This window comes from Tursiops truncatus, chromosome 2 (assembly GCF_011762595.2).
Source record: "Tursiops truncatus isolate mTurTru1 chromosome 2, mTurTru1.mat.Y, whole genome shotgun sequence".
NCBI lineage: Eukaryota > Metazoa > Chordata > Mammalia > Artiodactyla > Delphinidae > Tursiops > Tursiops truncatus.
The window spans coordinates 48,076,872-48,101,637 of NC_047035.1; the positions used below are offsets into that span (position 1 = coordinate 48,076,872).

Genomic DNA, 24,766 nt, shown 5'->3' on the forward strand with positions numbered 1-24,766 from the left:
AATGTGTTTTTTATTTTTTTACCACATACTTTGATGGATGGATGAATGGGTGGGTGGATGGGTCTATCTGTCTATCTTAATGAAAAGTTTTTTTTTTTTAAGATTTAATTGACATGTAACATGTTAGTTGAACACCATAATGATTCAATATTTCTATATATTGTGGTTAGTGAAAGTTTTTTACATATTCAGAATCCACCCTTAACTCAATACACTTAGAATAAAATTCAAAATTCTTGGCTTATATGGCCTCTTATAATCCAGCTACTGTCTAGCCTAGAGTTTTCTGATGTTATTTCTTCAGGCCATCTTGTTTTAGTCAAATTTGCCTTCCCTCAGTACCTAGAATATGCTTAGCTCTTATTTCTCAGAGTTTTGCATGTGTTTTCCCTTTGCCTAAAACATCCTTTTATTGATTCTCTATCTGGTGGACTTTGGATCTCCCAATCTAAATCTCTCTGTTAAAATCTCTCACTGTGTATTTTACCTTTCCTCTTAAACTGATCACATTTATAGTTATATATTTATTTAGTGATCAGTTTATTGACTGAGTTTTCCATAGATAGAGGCTCTAAGTGGTCAGGGACTATGTCTGTTTTGTTTACCACTTTCCTTAGTGTCTGTCACAGTGCTTGGCATGTAGTAGAAGCTAAAGAAACACTGTCAAATATGTATGGTAGGACTTTTTTGGCTTATAAATTAATATGTTGATTAGAAATAAAAGAGCAATATTTATATTATTTCTTGACAAGTTTAACGCCTTTTGGAATTGACTAAAACTTGACAATTTCTGGGTCAGGAAGCATCTGAGAGTCATTTAAGATAGGAAGCCAGACAACTGGAAAGTTTTCTAAATATCATGCATTTTAAATATTAAGATTGTATGAATTCAGAAGTTTTTATAAAATACCAAATTTTCACATGCTTGCCTGGGAGAAGAGCTTAAATTTTTAAAATTATACATTTATATTTATATTAATTCCTCTTCAAACATTTTAGATATTCAAGATGATGAAGTGGCAGAAACTGTTTACAGAGACAGGAAGAGACAGTTACCTTTGGAACTCACAGTGGAACTAACAGAAGAGACATTTAATGCGACAGTAACAGCTTCTGACAGCATAGTGCTTTTCTATGCTGGCTGTGAGTATGAGCCTTTAGAGGTGACTACTGTATTGCATATTAGGGCATTTAAAGTAGGCAGACTTTATTTTTGCATTCTGTTATTGCACATTTTAAAGTGACATAATTTTCATGTGTTCCACACTTTGAAATATTTACTTCTAGCTGATTCTGGGGTTGTAAAACTGATTATATATATCTGACTTACAAATTGAAGGTTCATGATTAAACTAGATGTTAAGCTTACTAATTTAGAAAAATTATTGTTCTTCAAGCTAACGACTGATTAACAGTTATTATAGATTTATAGGCACTATATTGCTTTTATCCTCAAACAATAGCTGTTCAAGTATACTCCTTGCAGTATGAACGTAGAAACCCTCTTAACTGTTTGAACAATATTGACTACTGCATACTAGGATATTTCTTACTAATAAATAACAATTTGGGGAAACCCCATAAATCTATATGTTTGTTATATATAAGTATGGATGCTTTAGAGCAGGGGTCCCCAACCCCCAGGCCATGGACGCGTACTGGTCTGTGGCCTGTTAGGAACCGGGCCACACAGCAGGAGGTGAGCAGCAGGCAAGCCAGCGAAACTTCATCTGTATTTATAGCCGCTCCCCATTGCTCGCATTACTGCCTGAGCTCTGCCTCCTGTCAGCATTGTGGTGAGTCGTATAATTATTTCATTATATATTACAATGTAATAATAAGGGAAATAAAATGCACGATAAATGTAATGTGCTTGAATCATCCCGAAACCATCCCCTTACCCTCCAGTCCGTGGAAAAATTGTCTTCCACGAAACCAGTCCCTGGTGCCAAAAAGGTTGGGGACCACTGCTTTAGAGATATGTACATTGTAATATCTGTTTAATTTTTTATTTTAATGTAGGGCAGGCAGTATCCATGGCATTTCTGCAGTCCTACATCGATGTGGCAATTAAGTTGAAAGGTATACTGTGGTATGCATGCTTATTTTCCTGATTTTGAGCCATAGCTATTTGTATAACTGTGTCATGCTAAAGATGTAGAAACCCATGTAAAATTTCAGGTTATTATGTTTGTGTCTCCAAGGTTAATAAGTTAATGAACCATGAGTTTCAGAACTCTCAGAAGCATTCACTTTGATTGTCTTCATAAAACTGTCATGTAGCTACATAGTTAATCCAGTAATCTTTTTCGCTGAATTCAGTCATTCAGCAAACATTTATTGAGTACCTACTCTGTGGCAGTTACTGTTAAATATTATTAAATATATACTAAATACTATATATACTAAATACTATTAAATAAAATTTTGATAGATAAGACCACATCCTAATGAAGGAACTAAGATACCAGTGTTCTTTTTTTTTTTTTTGATACCAGTGTTCTTGAAGCTATACAGTTAGGATATTTTTTAATGGCCAGGATCTTTTTATTTTAACTATTCTATGAAACCTGATTCAGTGGTAGACAAATAAGAATCCAAGGAATGAACTCAAAATGTCTATGCCACCATCCCAGCAAAGAAAAAAGGAGGAGTAGGGAGGCCTCTTAGCATTATTAAGAGACAGATAGTGTTGGCCTAGGTAAGTATAATGTTTTGTAATCACTTGAATAAGACAGAATATATCATGCTTTGTATCTTTAATATGATTTCCTCTACTCTGTTTTTCTTGTTAATAAAAGCTATTATGGCTAAATAGGCTTTTTCTTGGCTACTCCAGGAATGCATCCACCATTTAGTTTTGAGGCACTAGCTTACAGGCTCTTTCATTTTTTAGTAAGTTCCTTATGGGTGGAGAGTGTGTCTTATACTCGGCTCACTGGACTTGGTGCATTGCATTACATTACAGAATATCTGGTGTTTAATAATTGTTGAGTAAATGATTAAGCAAATGTAGTAGAGTTTCATAAATTTTGTTTTATTTAGTGGAAAATGTATACTGATATACAACTTATATATTGGGGACTTTTGTGAACTCAAGAAATTGATTCCAGAAAGTCAATCTAAATGCAACATGTTCTACAGTAATAAAAACATCAGAGGTATAAAAAATCATTTTTGAACCATTTCTCTTCCATTCATTTCCCAACCACATTTGATCCAACTTTTGATTATTTCATTCCCCAAGTGAAGAGATGATTAAGTCTATAGATACTGTGATCCCTAACTTTTTTTTTTTTTTTTTTTTTTGCGGTACACGGGCCTCTCACTGTTGTGGCCTCTCCCGTTGTGGAGCACAGACTCCAGACGCGCAGGCTCAGCGGCCATGGCTCTCGGGTCCAGCTGCTCCGTGGCATGTGGGATCCTCCCGAAACGGGGCACGAACCCATGTCCCCTGCATTGGCAGGCGGACTCTCAACCACTGCACCACCAGGGAAGCCCCTTAACTTTTTTTTTTTTAAAGCAATCTTGTCATTCTCTTTTAGATTCTCCTTTATGGTGGCAATTTATAGACAGATTTAAGTTTCTTCTCTTAGGTTTTCCAGCCTTATTGGTAAATAATTAGAAGAAAGAAAAAGGGAGAAAATATAAACCACAATGAAATAGTAATTGGATAATGTCCCTGAATAATAGAATTATTCCCCCCCTCCCCAGCCCATTTGGTTAGATACCAAATGAAAATGGAAAAAGATTCTCTTACATTCTTCTCAGTTAATGACCAAATAAAGATGTGACCCCTCAATGCAAGGACTCTTGGTTGTATGTGTTTGTAGAATAAAAAAGCAGATAACCAACCCAAGGGCTTGGTTCCTTTTTTGATTAGTATGTTCTTTATGAATAACAATCCTGTTAGTAATTAGATATCAGATAAATGGATTGTTTTGGAAGTTCATGAGGCTTAATATAGAAATGCATACTATATGTAACAATAGTGTTTTGTGTCTATGGTGAAGCCTATACTGTAATTTTGTAAATTGGGAAAATATTGTAATACTTTGGTCTTTTAGTCCTGTAATCTCTCATGTTGATTTGGGAAAAAGCCACTTTTTATCTCTTAGTACAAGAGGATGGAGAATATTTTATAGTCAGTCACAAGGTGGCAGCAAATGTCAAGTTTTTATAATTACATAGTATCTGTAGCTAAGAGAGTCTGTTTTGCTTTGTTTTTCTTTTAAATTAAGACCCCTATTTGGAATTGCTGCATTGATAAAGTATGTGGAATGTAATACTACAGTCATCTTAGAATATTAGATTATTTCCATTTGAAACATGATTAAGTATTGAAACCATTTTACAGGAAAGAAAATTAAAATGTGATAACTTCAGTATAAGTAGCCTTATAACTTTTAATGATATGTATCAATATTCTTTTTCCAGTTTTAAAGATAACATCAAAGTTTTCAACTTCGACAAAGGAATAATAACATTTTTAGCAGTAGACCCATTGAGGATGCTTATTGAAGGGAAAGAACTACATTTGTAATAACACCATGTTCCATCCTTGGGTGGCAGTACATAATATGATATTGTCTGAACAAGCACCAGTACAAGCACCACTAGATATTTATTGACTAAATGATTAAAATAAAGGATAAGAGAACTTTATAGAGTAGATCCAACTTTACAAGGAATAAGGATTTATTTTTGTTTATATGCACATATAATATTCAGGTATTAATATACTTTAGTGTAAACATTGAAAATTTGTTCACGAAGAAATATCAGGGCACATTTCACAAATTTTTATTGGGCACGTAATATGTAACAGACATTGTACTAGGCAGCAGGTTTATAGTGGTGAATAAGACAGACTAGACCCTGCCTATATTATCAAACAGATTGCTAACACTAAATCTAAGGTAGTAAGGTATTGCATCTATGAGATATAATCTAGGATCATTTAAAATGTAAGAAAGAATTTTCAGTATTAAAACTTTCGGCAATAAAATATTAAAATATTGCATTTCACAAGTTTAGTCATATGGGTAGATAACATCTTAAAGTAGGATATAACCTATATTGATACACAAAGATTCCTTCTTTGATCTAATATTATATTAAAGTTACCTTTTATTAGAATTTATTCTTTCCTTTCATTAGCTGAGTTGTGTGGTGCTTTGTCATTTGTTTTTTGGTATCTCTTCACCTAATTAGTTACACATTTTGGAGGGCCTTGCATATACAGTTGACTTAAACAACACAAGGATTAGGGATGTTGACCCTCCGTGCAGTAGAAAATCCAAGAATAACAGATTTGGCCCTCTGTATACATGGTTGCGCCATATCTGAGGTTCCATATCCATGGATTCATCCAATCTTGGAATGTGTAGTACTGTAATATTTACTATTGAAAAAAATCCACATATAAGTGGACCTGCACAGTTGAAACCTGTGTTATTCAAGGGTCAACTGTATTAGTATAGAACAAGTAGAAATTTCTCTTTGGGATTCCACTATGGTGTGTTTTCTTGGGCTGAGAAGAAATTATATTTTAAATAAATAAGAAATTATAATATTTAGACAGGATGGGTATGTGAAGCCCTAAATGAATTCCATGTGTTAGTTTATTCACACACATATTTAAGGTGTTTCATGTTCAAGGACCACTCTAGGTGCTGGAAAACCAGTGACAAGGAAAACAGACACAGTCCCTACTCTCAGGGAGCTCTAATTGTATAACAACACAGATGAGTACATAATTACATGATGAGATAGGGAAAAGAGCTTGGTCCTCTAAGAGCATAGGAATCTGATGCAGATCAGGGTGTCAGAGGAGGCTTCCTTGAAGTGGTCACATGTGCAGAGATCGGAAGGGGTGAAAAGACCTGACTGCAGAAACTGGTGGGTGTGGGCTGGTAGCAAAGTAGATTTGAGTTTTGAAAAGATATCTCTAGCTTCAGTGTAGAGACATATCGAATTCAGGGAGATAAATTAGGAGAAATGATAAATGGTGGCAGTGAAGAGAGAGGGACAGATATAAGAGGTATTTAAAATTCAGGTGGTAAAATTGAAGGGCATGCTGATTGATGTGATTAGACCTGTGGAGTTTAGGAATGAGGAAGCGCAAGAGATGATACTTTGTTTTCCAAGTTATACAAAGATGGCAACATTCACCACTATTCAGAGGAAAGAAGCCATATTTGTTTTAGACATCTTGAGTTTGAGGATGTTTCTGTTCAAAGGGAACTAGAGAAGGCAGTAAGAATACATTGGTCTGGAACTTTAAAGGATGAGCCTGGGCCAAAGCTATAAATTTAGGATTCATTAGGTTGTCGATGATTATTGAGATTGTCTAGAAGAGAGGGTAGAAGAAGAAGAGAAAGCAGCTTAAACTGAGCCTTGGGGGAACTCCTGACTCCACTGGCAGAAGAGCCTGCAAGAGGGACCAAAAAGGAGCAGCTAGAGAGTCAGGGGTGGGGATGGGAGCCAATAGAGGAAGGTGGTGCAGAAAATCAAGGGAAGAGAGTGTTTCAGCTGGAGTGTTTCATGCTGCTGAGAAGTTGTAATAAGAATGGGATATAGAGGCGGGGTCAAGATGGTGAGGTGGGAAGATGCAGAGATAGCATCTTCCCACAACTAGGGCGCCTGCTGGCTGCTGATGGGGGACTCTGATCCCCAAGGAGATGGGAGGAACCCCAAAATGAACTGGCAGCTTGCAGGATCCTGGTTCACAAGCCCGGGGTCTGGCCGAAGCTCCTGCAGTGGGAACTCCAAGTCAAAACCACTGGACTAACAGAGAACCTCAGATCCCAGGGAATATTCATCAGAGTGAGGTCTCAAGGAGGTCCCCATCTCAGCACCAATTTATAGTAATGATAATAAAGATGATCCAGAATCTCGGAAATAGAATGGAGGCATGGATTGAGAAAATACAGGAGATGTTCAACAAAGATCTAGAAGAAGTAAAGAACAAACAACAGAGATGAACAACACAATAACGGAAATGAAAAATACACTAGAAGGAATCAATAACAGAATAACGGAGACAGAAGAATGAATAAGTGAGCTGGAAGACAACATGGTGGAAATAACTGCTGAGGAACAGAAAAAAGAAAATGAAAAGAATTGAAGACAATCTCAGAGACCTCTGGGACAACACGAGATGCACCAACATTCGAATTACTGGGGTCCCAGAAGAAGAGAAAAAGAAAGGGTCTGAGAAAATATTTGAAGAGATTATAGTTGAAAACTTCCCTAACATGGGAAAGGAAATAGTCAATCAAGTCCAGGAAGCACAGAGAGTCCCATACAGGATAAACTCTAGGAAAAACACACCAATACATATATTAAACCAACAAAAATTAAATTCAAAGAAAAAAGTAGCATCAAGGGAAAAACAAAAAATAACATACAAAGGAATCCCCATAAGGTTATCAGCTGATTTTTTCAGCGGAAACTCTGCAGGCCAGAAGGGAATGGCAGGATATACTTAAAGTGATGAAAGAGAAAAACCTACAACCAAGATTACTCTACCTAGCAAGGATCTCATTCAGATTTGATGGAGAAGTCAAAAGCTTTTCAGATAAGCAAAAGCTAAGAGAATTCAGTACCACCAAGCCAGCTTTACAATAAATGCTAAAGAAACTTCTCTAAGTGGGAAACACAAGAGAAGAAAAAGACCCACGAAAACAAACCCGAAACAATTAAGAAAATGGTAATAGGAACATACATTTCGATAGTAGCCTTGAATGTAAATGGATTAACTGCCCCAACCAAACGACACAGACTGGTTGAATGGATACAAAAACAAGACCCATATGTATGCTGTCTACAGGAGACCCACTTCAGACCTAGAGACACATACAGACTGAAAGTGAAGGGATGGAAAAAGATATTCCATGCAAATGGAAATCAAAAGAAAGCTGGAGTAGCAATACTCAGATATAGTAGACTTTAAAATGAAGACTGTTATAAGAGATAAGGAGGGACACTACATAATGATCAAAGGATCAATCCAAGAAGAAGATATAACAATTATAAATATTTATGTACCCAACATAGGAGCACCTCAATACATAAGGAAAATGCTAACAACCATGAAAGGAGAAATTGACAGTAACACAATAATAGTAGGGGATTTTAACACCCTACTTACACCAATGGATAGATCATCCAGACAGAAAATAAATAATGAAACACAAACTTTAAATGACACAATAGACCAGATAGATCTAATTGATACTTATAGAACATTTCACCCAAAAGTGTCAGAATACACTTTCTTCTCAAGTGCACATGGAACGTTCTCCAGGATAGATCACATCTTGGGTCACAAATCAAGCCTTGGAAAATTTAAGAAAATTGAAATTGTATTATGCAGCTTTTCTGACCACAACACTATGAGATTGGAAATCAATTACAGGAAAAAAACCTGTAAAAAACACAAATACATGGAGGCTAAACAGTGCACTACTAAATAACCAAGAAATCACTGAAGAAATCAAAGAAGAAATAAAAAAAAATACATAGAAACAAATGTTGATGAAATCACAATGACCCCAAACCTATGAGATGCAGTAAAAGCAGTTCTAAGAGGGAAGTTTATAGCAATACAGTCTCACCTCAAGACACAAGAAAATTGTCAAATAAACAATCTAACCCTACACTTAAAACAACTAGAGAAAGAAGAACAAAGAAAACCCAAAGTCAGTAGAAGGAAAGAAATCATAAAGATCAGAGCAGAAACAAATGAAATAGAAACAAAGACAACAATAGCAAAGATCAATAAAACTAAAAGGTTGTTCTTTGAAAAGATAACAAAATTGATAAACCCTTAGCCAGACGCATCAAGAAAAAAAGGAAGAGGACTCAAATCAATAAAATTAGAAATGTAAAAGGAAAAATCACAACTGACATTTCAGAAATACAAAGGATTATAAGAAACTACTAAAAACAACTATACGCCAATAAAATGGACAACGACAAAGAAATGGACACATTCTTGGACAAATGGACAGAACTTTCCAAGATGGAACAAGGAAGAATTAAAAGTATAAACAGACCTATCACAAGTAATGAAATTGAAACCAGAATTAAAAATCTTCCAACAGAAGTCCAGGACCAGATGGCTTCACAGGCGAATTCTATCAAACATTTAGAGAAGAGCTAACACTGATCCTTTTCAAACTCTTCCAAAAATTTGCAGAGGAAGAAGCACTCCCAAATTCATTCTACAAAGCACATCACTCTGATACCAAAGCCAGAAAAAGATATCACAAAAAAAGGAAAATTACAGACCAATATCACTGATGAACATAGATGCAAAAATCCTGAACAAAATACTAGCAAACAGAATCCAACAGCACATTAAAAGGATCGTACACCATGATCAAGTGGGATTTATCCCAGGGATGCAAGGATTCTTCAATATATGCAAATCAATCAGTGTGATACACCACGTTAACAAATTCAGGAATAAAAACCATATGATTATCTCAATAGATGCAGGAGAAGCTTTTGACAAAATTCAACATCGATTTATGATAAAACTCTCCAGAAAATGGGCATAGAGGGAACCTATCTCAACATAATAAAGGCCATATATGACAAACCCACAGCAAGCATCATACTCAATGGTAAAAAACTGAAAGCATTTCCACTAAGATCAGGAAGAAGACAAGGATGTCCACTCTTGCCACTATTATTCAACATAGTTTTGGAAGTCCTTGCCACAGCAATCAGAGAAGAAAAAGAAATAAAAGGAATACAAATTGGAGAAGAAGAAGTAAAACTGTCACTGTTTGCCAATGACATGATACTATTCATAGAAGATCCTAAAGATGCCACCAGAAAACTACTAGAACTAATCAATGAACTTGGTAAGGTTGCAGGATACAAAATTAATGCACAGGAATCTCTGGCATTCCTATACACCAACAACGAAAAATCAGAGAAATTAAGGAAACACTCCCATTTACCACTGCAACAAAAAGAATAAAATACCTAGGAGTAGACCTGCCTAAGGAGGCAAAAGACTTGTACTCAGAAAGTATAAAACAATGCTGAAAGAAATCAAAGATGACATAAACAGATGGAGAAATATACCATGTTCTTAGATTAGAAGATTCAATATTGTGAAAATGACTATACTCCTCAAAGCGATCTACAAATTCAATGCAATCCCTATCAAACTACCAATGGGATCCTTCACAGAATTAGAACAAAAAATGTTGCAATTCATATGGAAACACAAAAGATCCCGAATAGCCAAAGCAATCTTGAGAAACAAAAATGGAGTTGGAGGAATCAGGCTCCCTGACTTCAGACTATACCACAAAGCTACAGTAATGAAGACAGTATGGTGCTGGCACAAAAACAGAAATATAGATCAATGATACAGGATAGAATGCCCAGAGATAAACCCAGGCACATACGGGCACTTAATTTACGACAAAGGAGGCAAGAACATACAATGGAGAAAAGACAAACTCTTCAATAAGTGCTGGGAAAACTGGACAGCTACACGTGAAAGAATGAAATTAGAACACTACTTAACACCATACACAAAAATAAACTCCAAATGGATTAAAGACTCAAATGTAAGACCAGACACTATAAAACTCTTAGAGGAAAAACACTCTTTGACATAAGATCTTTTTTCTCCCACCTCCTAGAGTAACAGAAATAAAAAAAAAAATAAACAAATAGGACTTAATTAAATTTAAAAGCTTTTGCATAGCCAAGGAAACCATAAACAAGACAAAAAAGACCACCTTCAGAATGGGAGAAAATATTTGCAAATGAAACAACAGACAAAGGATCATCTCCAAAATATACAAACAGCTCATGGAGCTCAATATCAAAAAAAAAATCCAGTTAAAAAATGGGCAGAAGACCTAAATTGACATTTCACCAAGGAAGGCATACAGATGGCCAAGAGGCACATGAAAAGATGCTCAACATCACTAATTAGTAGTGAAATGCAAATCAGAACTACAAAGAGGTATCACCTCATGCTGGTCAGAATGGTTATTATCAAAAAATCTAGAAACAATAAATGCTGGAAAGGGCATGGTGAAAAGGGAACCCTTCTGCATTGTTGGTGGGAATGTAAATTAATACAACCACTATGGAAAACAGTATGGAGGTTCCTTAAAAAACTAAACATGGAACTACCATACGACCCAGCAATCCCACTACTGGGCATATACCCTGAGAAAACCATAATTCAAAAAGAGTCATGTACCACAGTGTTCATTGCAGCTCTATTTACAATAGCCAGGCCATGGAAGCAACCTAAGCGTCCATCGACAGATGAATGGATAAAGAAGATGGGACACATATATACAATGGAATATTACTTGGCCATAAAAAGGAACAAAATTGAGTTATTTGTAGTGAGGTGGATGGACCTAGAGTCTGTCATACAGAGTGAAGTAAGAAGGAGAAAAACAAATACCCTATGCTAACACATATATATGGAATCCCCCTCTCCCCCTACCCCAAAATGGTACTGATGAACCTAGTTGCAGGGCAGGAATAAAGAGGTAGACATAGAAAATGGACTTGTGGACATGGAGTGGGAGGGCGAAGCTGGGGCAAAGTGAGAGTAACATCGACATATATACACTACCGGATATAAAATAGTTGGCTGGTGGGAAGCAGCAACATAGCACAGGGAGATCAGCTCGGTGCTTTCCGATGACCTAGAGGGGTGCGAGGGAGGAGATATGGGGACATGTGTATGCATATGGCTGATTGGCTTTGTTGTGCAACAGAAACTGACACTGTAGTGTGAAGCCATTATACTCCAATAAGCATTAAATAAAAGAATGGGATATAAAAAATATTGACAATTCTCAACAAATGAGTTTTCTACATTAACATTTGTAAAATGTGCATTTTCCTTTTATTTAGGCACCTCTACTATGCTGCTTACTAGAGTAAACTGTGCAGATTGGTCTCATGTATGTGCCAAGCAAAATGTTACTGAATTTCCTGTTGTAAAGATGTACAGGGAAGGCGAGAACCCAGTATCTTACGCTGGTATGCTAGGAACTGAAGATCTCCTAAAATTTATCAAGCTGTAAGTATTCAGCTTCACCCTAAGATTTTTAAAATGTTAGGTCTATAAAACTTTTAATTCCCATACTTTTTTGACACACTTTGGATAGGTTAAGAAGGTATGAATTGAGATCACAGGGGAAACACTAATGAGCAGAGCCTATCTACTACATTCCATCACCTTTAGGGAGATAGAAGTTTTGTTTAATGAGGCTGATTTTTTGTTTAGGATAGTATTTAATTGTCTTTACTTTGTCAGATGCTTGTCCTGTGGAATATGCTACGTTCAGTACATTTTACTATTTTTTTACAAGCTGAAAGGTATCTTTAAAAATGAATTTTGAATATAGTTAAATATTCATCCAGCAACAGGATTTCATGCCCAGTGAATATTACGTCTGTCCAAGAAGCAGAAGAATATTTAAGTGGGAAATTACATAAAGACCTGATCTCCTATTCTAGCGTGTCAGTACTGGGGCTGTTTAGTCCAACTATGACAACAGGTAAGTGGAATTGAACATTTAAATTATGTAATATAGAGCTAAAGACTCATTTACTAGGTTTTTTTTTGAAAGAATTAATATCTTTCTAAATTATAGAGAATTCAATTAGAGAATTTTAAAAATACAGAGTGATTGGAAGAAAAAAATAAAAATCTGTATTTAGAGTTGTTGAACTTTAATGTAATTCCTTCACTGTTTTTCTGTGTACTGATATATTGCATATCTATGTACATTTTAGTGTAATTGGGCTAGTACTATGTATTTAGGTTAGTATCTGCTGTTTTTATTTAACATTAAGTGGGTGCCTTTTTTCATGTGATTAATATTCTTCAAAAAATCATAGCTGTATAATATTTGATTGGATGAATATACCATAATTTATTTAACTATTTGCCAACAAATAATATTTTTGTTTCCCTTTTTTCTTTTTGCTATACGTAAAGAATATTTTTATTTATGAGTCTTTGTGTAGATTTTAGGATTCTCTATGTATAGTATCATGTCATCTGCAAACAGTGACAGCTTTACTTCTTTTCCGATTTGGATTCCTTTTATTTCTTTTTCTTCTCTGATTGCTGTGGCTAAAACTTCCAAAACAATGTTGAATAATAGTGGTGAGAGTGGACAACCTTGTCTTGTTCCTGATCTTAGAGGAAATGGTTTCAGTTTTTCACCATTGAGAACGATGTTGGCTGTGGGTTTGTCATATATGGCCTTTATTATGTTGAGGTAAGTTCCCTCTATGCCTACTTTCTGGAGGGTTTTTATCATAAATAGGTGTTGAATTTTCTCGAAAGCTTTTTCTGCATCTATTGAGATGATCATATGGTTTTTATTCTTCAATTTGTTCATATGGTGTATCACATTAATTGATATGCGTATATTGAAGAATCCTTGCATTCCTGGGATTAACCGCACTTGATCATGTTGTATGATCCTTTTAATGTGCTGTTGGATTCTGTTTGCTAGTACTTTGTTGAAGATTTTTTCATCTATGTTCATCAGTGGTATTGGCCTGTAGTTTTCTTTCTTTTTGACGTCTTTTTCTGATTTGGTGGTGATGGTGGCCTCATAGAATGAGTTTGGGAGTGTTCCTCCCTCTGCTATATTTTGGAAGAGTTTGAGAAGGATAGGTGTAGCTGTTCTCTAAATGTTTGATAGAATTCGCCTGTGAAGCCATCTGGTCCTGGGCTTTTGTTTGTTGGAAAATTTTTAATCACAATCTCAGTTTCAGTGCTTGTGATTGGTCTGTTTATATTTTCTATTTCTTACTGGTTTAGTCTTGGAAGGTTGTGCTTTTTCTAAGAATGTGTCCATTTCTTCCAGATTGTCCATTTTATTGACATATAGTAATCTCTCATGATTATTGACATGTAGTAATCTCTCATGATCCTTTGTATTTCTGCAGTGTCAGTTGTTACTTCTCTATTTTCACTTCTAATTCTATTGATTTGAGTCTTCTCCCTTTTTTTCTTCATGCGTCTGGCTAATGGTTATCAATTTTGTTTATCTTCTTAAAGAACTAGCTTTTACTTTTATTGATCTTTGCTATTGTTTCCTTCATTTATTTGTTTATTTCTGATCTGATCTTTATTATTCCTTTCCTTCTGCTAACTTTGAGGTTTTTTTGTTCTTCTTTCTCTGATTGCTTTAGGTATATGTTTAGGTTGTTTATTTGAGTTGTTTATTGAGGTACGACTGTATTGCTTTATACTTCCCTCTTATAGAACTGATTTTGCTGCATCCCATAGGTTTTGGGTCATCGTTTTTTCACTGGCATTTGTTTCTAGGTATTTTTTTATTTCCTCTTTGATTTCTTCAGTAATCTCTTGGTTATTTAGTGTATTGTTTAGCCTCCATGTGTTTGTATATTTTACAGATTTTTTCCTGTAATTGATATCTAGTCTCATAGCGTTGTGGTTGGAAAAGATACCTGATATGATTTCAGTTTTCTTAAATTTACCAAGGCTTGATTTGCGATGCAAGATATGATCTATCCTGGAGAATGTTCCATGAGCCCTTGAGAAGAAAGTGTATTCTGTTGTTTTTGGATGGAATGTCCTATAAATATCAATTAAGTCCATCTTGTTTAATGTATCACTTAAAGCTTGTGTTTCCTTATTTATTTTCATTTTGGATGATATGTCCATTGGTGAAAGTGGGCTGCTAAAGTCCCCTACTATGATTGTGTTAATGTCGCTTTCCCCTTTTATGGCTGTTAGCATTTGCCTTATGTATTGAGGTGCTCCTATGTTGGGTGCATAAATATTTACAATTGTTATATCTTCTTCTTGGATTGATCCCTTGATCGTTATGTACTGTCCTTCTTTGTTTCTTGTAATAGTCTTTATTTTAAAGTCTATTTTGTCTGATATGAGAATTGCTACTCCAGCTTTCCTTTGGTATCCATTTGCATGGAATATCTTTTTCCATCCCCTCACTTTCAGTCTGTAGGTATCCCTAGGTCTGAAGTGGGTCTCTTGTAGACAGCATATATACGGGTCTTGTTTTTGTATACATTCAGCCCGTCTATGTCTTTTGGTTGGAGCATTCAATCCATTTAAACTTAAGGTAATTATTGATATGTATGTTACTATTCCCGTTTTCTTCATTGTTTTGGGTTTGTTATTGTAGGTGTTTTCCTTCTCTTGTGTTTCCTGCCTAAAGAAGTTCCTTTAGCATTTGTTGTAAAGCTGGTTTGGTGGTGCTGAATTCTCTTAGCTTTTGCTCGTCTGTAAAGTTTTTAATTTCTCTGTCGAATCTGAATGAGATCCTTTCTGGGTAGAGTAATCGTGGTTGTAAGTTTTTCCCTTTCATCACTTTGAATTTGTCCTGCCATTCCCTTCTGGCTTGCAGAGTTTCTACTGAAGGGTCAGCTATTAACCTTATGGGGATTCCCTTGTATGTTAGTTGTTGTTTTTCCCTTGCTGATTTTAATATTTTTTCTTTGTATTTAGTTTTTGATGATTTGATTGATATGTGTCTTGGTGTGTTTCTCCTTGAATTTATCTTGTATGGGACTCTCTGCACTTCCTGGGCTTGACTAACTATTTCCTTTCCCATATTATGGAAGATTTCAAGTATAATGTCTTCAAATATTTTCTCAGTCCCTTTCTTTTTCTCTTCTTCTTCTGGCACCCCTATAATTCGAATATTGGTGCATTTAAAATTGTCCCAGAGGTCTCTGAGACTGTCCTCCATTCTTTTCATTCTTTATCGTGCTCTGCAGTAATTATTTCCACTATTTTATCTTTGAGGTCACTTATTTGTTCTTCTGCCTCAGTTATTCTGCTGTTGGTTCCTTCTAGAGAATTTTTAATTTCATTTATTGTGTTGTTCTTCATTGTTTTCTCTTTAGTTCTTCTAGGTCCTTGTTAAATGTTTCTTGTATTTTTTCCATTCTATTTCCAAGACTTTGGATCACCTTTACTATCATTATTCTGCATTCTTTTTCAGGTAGACTGCCTGTTTCCTCTTCATTTGTTTGCCCTGGTGGGTTTTTACCTTGCTCCTTCATCTGCTGTGTGTTTCTCTGTCTTCTCATTTTGTTTAACTTACTGTGTTTGGGGTCTCCTTTTCGCAGGCTGCAGATTTGTAGATCCCGTTGTTTTTGGTGTCTACCCCTAGTGACTAAGGTTGGTTCAGAGGGTTGTGTAGGCTTCCTGGTGGAGGGGACTAGTGCATGTGTTTTGGTGGATGAGGCTGGATCTTGTCTTTCTGGTGCGCAAGACCACGTCCAGTGGTGTGTTTTGGGGTGTCTGTGACTTTATTATGATTTTAGGCAGCCTGTCTGCTAATGGGTGGGATTGTGTTCCTGTCTTGCTAGTTGTTTGGCATAGGGTGTCCAGCACTACAGCTTGCTGGTCGTTGAGTGGAGCTGGGTGTTAGCATTGAGATGGAGATCTCTGGGAGACCTTTTGCCATTTGATATTACGTGGAGCCAGGGGGTCTCTGTTGGAACAGTGGTCTCTTGCCTCTTAGACTTTTCCCCAGACTCCCTTCGGGCTAGCTGTGGTGCACTAGCCCCCTTCAGGCTGTGTTCACGAAGCCAACCCCAGTCCTCCTACTGGGATCTGAACTCTGAAGTCTGAGCCTCTGCTCCTAGCCCCCACCCACCTTGGCTGATGAGCAGACAAGCCTTTCAGGCTGGTGAGTGCTGGTAGGCCCGATCCTCTGTGTGGAAGTCTCTCCGCTTTGCCCTCTGCACCCATATTGCTGTGCTCTCCTCCATGGCCCTGAAGCTTCCCCCCAGCCCACCACTCATCTCTGCCTGTGAAGGGGCTTCCTAATGTGTGGAAACTTTTCCTCCTTCACAGCTCCCTCCCAGAGGTGCAGGTCCTGTCCCTATTTTTTTGTCTCTGTGTTTTCTTTTTTCTTTTGCCCTGCCCAGGTACATGGGGAGTTTCTTGCCTTTTGGGAAGTCTGAGGTCTTCTACCAGCATTCAGTATATGTTCTGTAGGAGTTGTTCCACATGTAGATGTATTTGTGATGTATTTGTGGGGAGGAAGGTGATCTCCATGTCTTACTCCTCTGCCATCTTGAAGGTCTCTCCCAAAACAATCTTGAGAAATAAAAACGGAGCTGGAGGAATCAGTCTCCCTGACTTCAAACTATACTACAAAGCTACAGTAATCAAGACAGTATGGTACTGGCACAAAAACAGAAATGTAGATCAATGGAACAGGATAGAAAGCCCTGAGATAAACCAATGCACATATGGTCATCTTACCTTTCATAAAGGAGGCAAGAGTGTACAATGGAGAAAAGACAGCCTCTTCAATAAGTAGTGCTGGGAAAACTGGACAGCTACCTGTAAAAAATGACATTAGAACACTCCCTAACACCATACACAAAAATAAACTCAAAATGGATTAAAAACCTAAATGTAAGGCCAGACACTGTAAAACTCTTAGAGGAAAACATAGGCAGAACACTCTATGACATAAATCACAGCAAGATCCTTTTTGACCCACCTCCTAGAGAAATGAAAATAAAAACAAACATAAACATATGGCACCTAATGAAACTTAAAAGCTTCTGCACAGCAAAGGAAACAAAAAAGATGAAAAGACAGCCCTTATATTGGGAGAAAATATTTGCAAATGAAGCAACTGACACAGGATTAATCTCCAAAATATACATGCAACTCATGCAGCTCAATTTCAAAAAAACAACCCAATCCAAAAATGGGCAGTGGACCTAAATAGACATTTCTCCAAAGAAGATATACAGATTGACAATGAACAGGTGAAAAGATGCTCAACATCATTAATCATTAGAGAAATGCAAATCAAAACTACAATGAGGTATCACGTCACACCACTCAGAGTGGACATCATCAAAAAAATCTACAAACAATAAATGCTGGAGAGGGTGTGGAGAAAAGGGAACCCTCTTGAAGTGTTGGTGGGAATATAAATTGATTCAGCCACTATGGAGAACCGTATGGAGGTTCCTTAAAAAACTAAAAATAGAACTACCATATGACCCAGCAATCCCACTACTTGGCGTATACCAAGAAAACCATAATTCAAATAGAGTAATGTACCACAGTGTTCATTGCAGCACTATTTACAATAGCCAGTACGTGGAAGCAACCTAAGTGTCTATTGACAGATGAATGGATAAAGAAGATGGGACACATATATACAATGGAATATTACTCAGCCATAAAAAGAAATGAAATTGAGTTATTTGTAGTGAGGTGGATGGTCCCAGAGTCTGTCATACAGAATGACGTAAGTCAGAAAGAGAGAAGCAAATACTGTATGCTAACACATATATATGGAATCTAAGAAAAAAAATGGTTCTGATGAACCTAGGGGCAGGACAGGAATAAGAACAGAGCTGTAGAGAATGGTCTTGAGGACACGGGGAGGGGGAAGTGTAAACTGGGACAAAGTTAAGAGAGTAGCATTGACTACATACACTACCAATGTAAAATAGATAGCTAGTGGGAAGCAGCTGCATTGCACAGGGAGATCAGCTCAGTGATTTGTGACCACCTAGAAGGGTGGGATAAGGAGGGTGGGAGGGAGATTCAAGAGTGAAGCAATATGGGGATATACATATGCATATAGCTGATTCACTTTGTTATACAGCAGAGACCAATACAACATTGTAAAGCAATTATATTCCAATAAAGATGTTAAAAATTATTTTATTGAAGTATAGTTGATTTACAATGTTGTGTTAATTTTAGCTGTACAGCAAAGTGACTCAGTAATACATATATATTCTTTTTCATATTCTTTTCCATTATGGTTTATCACAGGATATTGAATATAGTTCCCTGTGCGATACACTAGGACCTTATTGTTTATCCATCCTATATATAATAGTTTGTTCCTGTTAATCCCAAACTCCCAATCCTTCCCTCCCACACACTCTTCCCCCACTTGGCAACCACAAGTCTGTTCTCCATGTCTGTGAGTCTGTTTCTATTTTGTAGATATGTTCATTTTTGTTGTATTTTAGATTCCACATATAAGTGATATCATATGGCATTTGTCTTTCGCCTTCTGACTGACTTTGTTTAGTATGATAATCTCTAGGTCCATCCATGTTGCTACAAATGCATTTTTTCATTCTTTTTTATGGCTGAGTAGTATTCCATTGTGTGTGTGTGTGTGTGTGTGTGTGTGTATCTATCTATCTCACTCCTTCTTCCTCCATTCATCCTTCATAGGACATTTAGGTTGTTTCCATGTCTTGGCTATTGTGAATAGTGCTGCTATGAACATAGGGGTGCTTGTATCTTTTCGAATTATAGTTATGTCTGGGTATATGCCCAGGAATAGGATTGCTGGATCCTATTGCAACTCTATTTTTAGTTTCTTGAGCAACCTCCATACTGTTTTCCATAATGGCTGCACCAATTTACATTCCCACCAACAGGCTAAGAGGGTTCCCTTTTCTCAACACCCTCTCCAACATTTATTATTTTTAGACTTTTTAATGATGGCCATTCTGACTGGTGTGAGGTGGTACCTCACTGTAGTTTTGATTTGCATTTCTCTAATAATTAGCGATGATGAGCATCTTTTCATGTCCCTATTGGCCATCTGTATGTCTTCTTTGGAGAAGTGTCTATTTAGGTCTTCTGCCCATTTTTTGATTGGGTTTTTTGCTTTTTTTGTTATTGAGTTGTGTGCGCTGTTTGTATATTTTTGAAATTAAGCCCTTGTTGGTCACATCATTTGCAAATATTTTCTCCCAGTCTGTAGGTTGTATTTTTTGTTTTGTTTATGGTTTCCTTTGATGTATAGAAGCTTGTGAGTTTGATTAGGTCCCATTTGTTTATCTTTGCTTTCATTTCCATTGCCTTTGGAGACTGAACTAAGGAAATGAATTCATCTTATATTTAATTTCAAATTAATGTTTTTGCTTTCAGCTTTGATACAGCACTTACAGCAATTAGTTTTACTTTTTTTTTTTACATAGTATCATTGGCTATAGTGTTATTTTAATATTACAATTTCTCTATTCTTAAACTCCTATTCTTTCTTTCTTTCTTTTTTTTCTGTCCTTCATAGTACTGTGTCTTTCAGTAAGTTTTAAAGAAAGAGTACACAGGGCATTTTTTCTGACCAGTGGTATTACTTAGAATGTTATTATCTTGGCTTTGGAGATGGATGGCCTCTCCAAAACCTGGGTAGCAAAACCCTTAGTGTTTTCCTCATCATGTCGACTGAAAAAAAGTGCATAACATGAGAGTTGTGAGTTAGGCTTTATTTGAGGCAAAATGAGGACTATCACCTGGGAGACAGCATCTCAGATAGCTCTGAGGAACTGCTCCAAAGAGGTAGGGGGTAGTCAGTATATACGTAACTGTGGTGAAGGGGATACATGCAGTCAAGCACATATTTTGGCAGAAGATTGCTGCTAGTCACAAGAAGGTTGTTGCTAGTCACGAGGAGCAGATGTCTCTGTTAATGCTTTTAGTGCTGCTTTTCTAGATATGAGAAGATGCAAGAAACTGGGCCCATAAAATCTCCTGAAAATAGCTGGCTATCTGAAGGCCTGTTCTGCCAGTTTTTCCCAGAGCACAGAGTGCTTCATTACTGATCTCACCCTGAACTCCCTTCAGGGTGTATTGAAGGTTGGTGACTGCAGTGACTAGTGACCTCATCCTTGCAGAGGCAGATGGCAAGTAACAATTTTTAGTTGGCAATCTCATGCTAACTCTTTCCATTTATGTAGCAAACTTCCCTCCTTCTTATTTTTCTTTTATTTAAGATGAATTTCAAATTCTGAATGAAATATCTTAAGGATATTTGTATGGGAAGAAGATCCTCAAAGTCTAGCATTATAATTTTATTTAGTAGATACTATTAGGTACTTATTAAATTTTGCTTTCTACAAATTGCTCTCTAGTAATTTTCCCCTTCTACTTTGTCTTCAGAATTTTTAAAAATAAAAGCCAAAAGAACTCACTAGAAAGAAATAAAAGGAATGTTAATGTGTGCAATGTGGCTTACCATCTTAGAAGGCAAAATCCAGAGGGCATAACTTTTAAATTTGTATTCTCTCTATGAAAAATCATGAAGTAAATGACTCTGTTTTACTCCGTCTTTCCCTTTCTCATGTTTTTGCACCCACAGTTGACTTTGTTTTCTACCTACCTCAAGTGCCTGGTGTCCTGAAGTTCTTGTTTATTATTTACACTGGGCCTCCTTCCAAAAAGAATTAGTCTTCAGAAAATAAAAAGCACAAATACAATAAAATCATTAAAACAAGGATAAGAGTTAAGCAATAAAAGTAGGGGATAATTATGTAGAATACCTAGAAACACTGCAGTTGATCCTAAAATTTAACCCTGAGCAATCTGGTAGCAAATAGAAACAGAAAGATAAAAATTTTGCCAATTTATAATCATTATACAATAAATGGCAAACTAGAAGTTAGGGTGCTGAGTCACCCATAGAGAAACTATTTCTCTGATTGTACATGCTTAGAGGAATTTTTCACGTATGTATATATACGTGTATATTTTATTTAGAGACCAACATAAGGAACAGTGTACTTGATTTGTACTTGATCTGTACAAATGGTGATAAAATTTACATGTAGTTATCTCTCAAAAGCATAATGTTAAAGTATATAAAGGTGGTCTGGTGTGCCAGAATGATGTAATCTGGATATGATGCTTTTTAATTATTTTACTGGATTGATTGTTTCTAAGCCTTTTAAGTCAGGTACTAGTTCCTCTTCCTTTTTGTTTTTGGTTTTTGCAGACATTCATATGATAGTTGCTGGATTTTCAACACTATTTTGAAAATCATTATTTTCAATTTTCATATAAAACATTATTTTCAACATAATTTTCAACATATAGAATGAGAAAACATATAACAGTAAAAGGCTCTTATAATCCATTAACATTTTTGTGTACATTTGGATTTTATTCATAAATGCTAACTATTAACATTTGCTGATCACTTATTTTATATCAGATATTAATTTGTTGTTCATATAGATTCTAATGGTTTGAAGACTAATGTGAGTTCCATGAGGGGTGAAATGTCTCTTTTATCCACTGGTGTTATCTTTCAGGCCCCTCTACTAGAAAGTTACTACTTTTTGCTTTTTAATTAATAAATATCTTGTAGGGATATAGTTTAAAACTCTGTAAATGTCCTGTTCCTCATTTTACTTTTGCACAGCAGTTTTAAAATTCACTGCCTGCAACAGGTATTACTATGATAGTTGCCAAGTGGGAAATTTCTAACTCCATTATTCCTTCTACCTTTATTAGTTGGCATACTACTCATTTGTTTGTTTATCAGTATGGATGGCTGAGTTGTTATTTTATTCAGTGGATTATAATCAGTTACTATCATTAGATTGCTCAGGTTACCCTAGATAGATTTGGTCAGTGGGAGCCTTTCACTCTATCATGTCCTTTTTTTTTTTTTTTTTCCGTCCTGGGTACCTATGACCTTTTGACATGTCTCCATTATTTTCTGAAAACGTCCTTTTGTCACAAGATGTTCCCAGCCCCATTCCTAGAATCAGCCAGTTCTCCAAGGAGTCCAGTTTCCTTTTAATGGGACACTGAATTTAGAAACCAAGATCTAGGGGTTAGGAATATTTTAGTAATGGCGGTGTTCTTGCCTCTCAACTCTTGTGCTGACAGAGCTAAAATATAGATGTATGTGTATGTGTATAAATATAACTGTGTAATAAAATGTGACAGTAGAAAAAAGCAGTATTGCTAAATTAATATATTTATTTATTTTCAACATCTTTATTGGAGTATAATTGCTTTACAATGGTGTGTTAGTTTCTGCTGTATAACAAAGTGAATCAGCTGTACATATACATATATCCCCATGTCTCTTCCCTTTTGTGTCTCCCTCCCTCCGACCCTTCCTATCCCACCCCTCTGGGTGGTCACAAAGCACCGAGCTGATCTCCCTGTGCTATGCGGCTGCTTCCCACCAGCTATCTGTTGTATATTTGGTAGTGTATATATGTCCATGCCCCTCGCTCACTTGGTCCTAGCTTACCCTTCCCCCTCCCCATGTCCTCAAGTCCATTCTCTAGTAGGTCTGCATCTTTATTCCCATCTTGCCCCTAGGTTCTTCGTGACCACTTTTTTTTTTTTTTTTAGATTCCATATATATGTGTTAGCATATGGTATTTGTTTTTCTCTTTCTGACTTACTTCACTCTGCATGAGAGACTCTAGGTCCATCCACCTCACTACAAATAACTCAATTTCGTTTCTTTTTATGGCTGAGTAATATTCCATTGTATGTATGTGCCATCTGTTGATGGACACTTAGGTTGCTCCCATGTCCTGGCTATTGTAAATAGAGCTGCAATGAAAATTGTGGTACATGACTCTTTTTGATTTATGGTTTTCTCAGGGTATAAAACCAGATGTGGGATTGCTGGGTCGAATGGTAGTTCTATTTTTAGTTTTTTAAGGAACCCTCATACTGTTCTCCATAGAGGCTGTATCAATTTACATTCCCACCAACAGTGCAAGAGGGTTCCCTTTTCTCCACACCCTCTCCAGCACTTATTGTTTCTAGATTTTTTGATGATGGCCATTCTGACTGGTGTGAGATGATATCTCATTGTAGTTTTGATTTGCATTCTCTAATGATTAATGATGTTGAGCATTCTTTCATATGTTTGTTGGCAATCTGTATATTTTCTTTGGAGAAATGTCTATTTAGGTCTTCTGCCCATTTTTGGATTGGGTTGTTTGTTTTTTTTAATATTGAGCTGCATGAGCTGCTTGTAAATTTTGGAGATGAATCCTCTGTCAGTTGCTTCATTTGCAAATGTTTTCTCCCATTCTGAGGGTTTTCTTTTCATCTTGTTTATGGTTTCCTTTGCTGTGCAAAAGCTTTTAATTTTCATTAGGTCCCATTTGTTTATTTTTGTTTTTATTTCCATTTCTCTAGGAGGTGGGTCAAAAAAGATCTTGCTGTGATTTATGTCACAGAGTGTTCTGCCTATGTTTTCCTCTAAGAGTTTTACAGTGTCTGTCCTTACATTTAGGTCTTTAATCCATTTTGAGTTTATTTTTGTGTATGGTGTTAGGGAATGTTCTAATTTCATTCTTTTACTTGTAGCTGTCCAGCTTTCCCAGCACCATTTATTGAAGAGGCTGTCTTTTCTCCATTGTATATTCTTGCCTTCTTTATCAAAAATAAGGTAACCATATGTCTGTGGGTTTATCTCTGGGCTTTCTATCAGTTCCATTAATCTATATTTCTGTTTTTGTGCCAGTACCATACTGCCTTGATTACTGTAGCTTTGTAGTATAGTCTGATCAGGGAGCCTGATTCCTACAGCTCCGTTTTCTTTCTCAATATCGCTTTGGCTATTTGGGCTATTTGGCTTTTGTGTTTCCATACAAATTGTGAAATTTTTTATTCTTGTTCTGTGAAAAATGCCAGTGGTAGTTTGATAGGGATTGCATTGAATCTGTAGATTGCTTTGTATAGTATAGTCATTTTCACAATGTTCGTTCTTCCAATCCAAGAACATGCTATATCTCTCCACCTGTTTGTATCATCTTTAATGTCTTTCATCAGTGTCTTATAGTTTTCTGCCTACAGGTCTTTTGTCTCCTAAGGTAGGTTTATTCTTAGGTATTTTATTCTTTCTGTTGCAGTGGTAAATGGGAGTGTTTCCTTAATTTCACTTTCAGATTTTTCATGATTAGTGTATAGGAATGC

The 24,766-nt window shown here is 36.2% G+C and overlaps 1 protein-coding gene across 3 annotated transcripts in view; it reads left to right on the forward strand.

Annotated features, from left to right (window-relative positions):
* Positions 1-24,766, forward strand: part of TXNDC16 (thioredoxin domain containing 16) — a 115,805-nt gene that overhangs the window by 65,406 nt on the left and 25,633 nt on the right. For 2 of the 3 annotated variants that reach the window (XM_033851147.2, XM_073800461.1), the window contains 4 exons: positions 1,000-1,143; positions 2,023-2,082; positions 11,917-12,085; positions 12,430-12,566. In XM_033851147.2, the coding sequence (XP_033707038.1) occupies positions 1,000-1,143; positions 2,023-2,082; positions 11,917-12,085; positions 12,430-12,566 (510 nt within the window). The remainder of the gene's footprint in view (positions 1-999; positions 1,144-2,022; positions 2,083-11,916; positions 12,086-12,429; positions 12,567-24,766) is intronic. The other variant, XM_073800462.1, reaches the window with a different exon arrangement.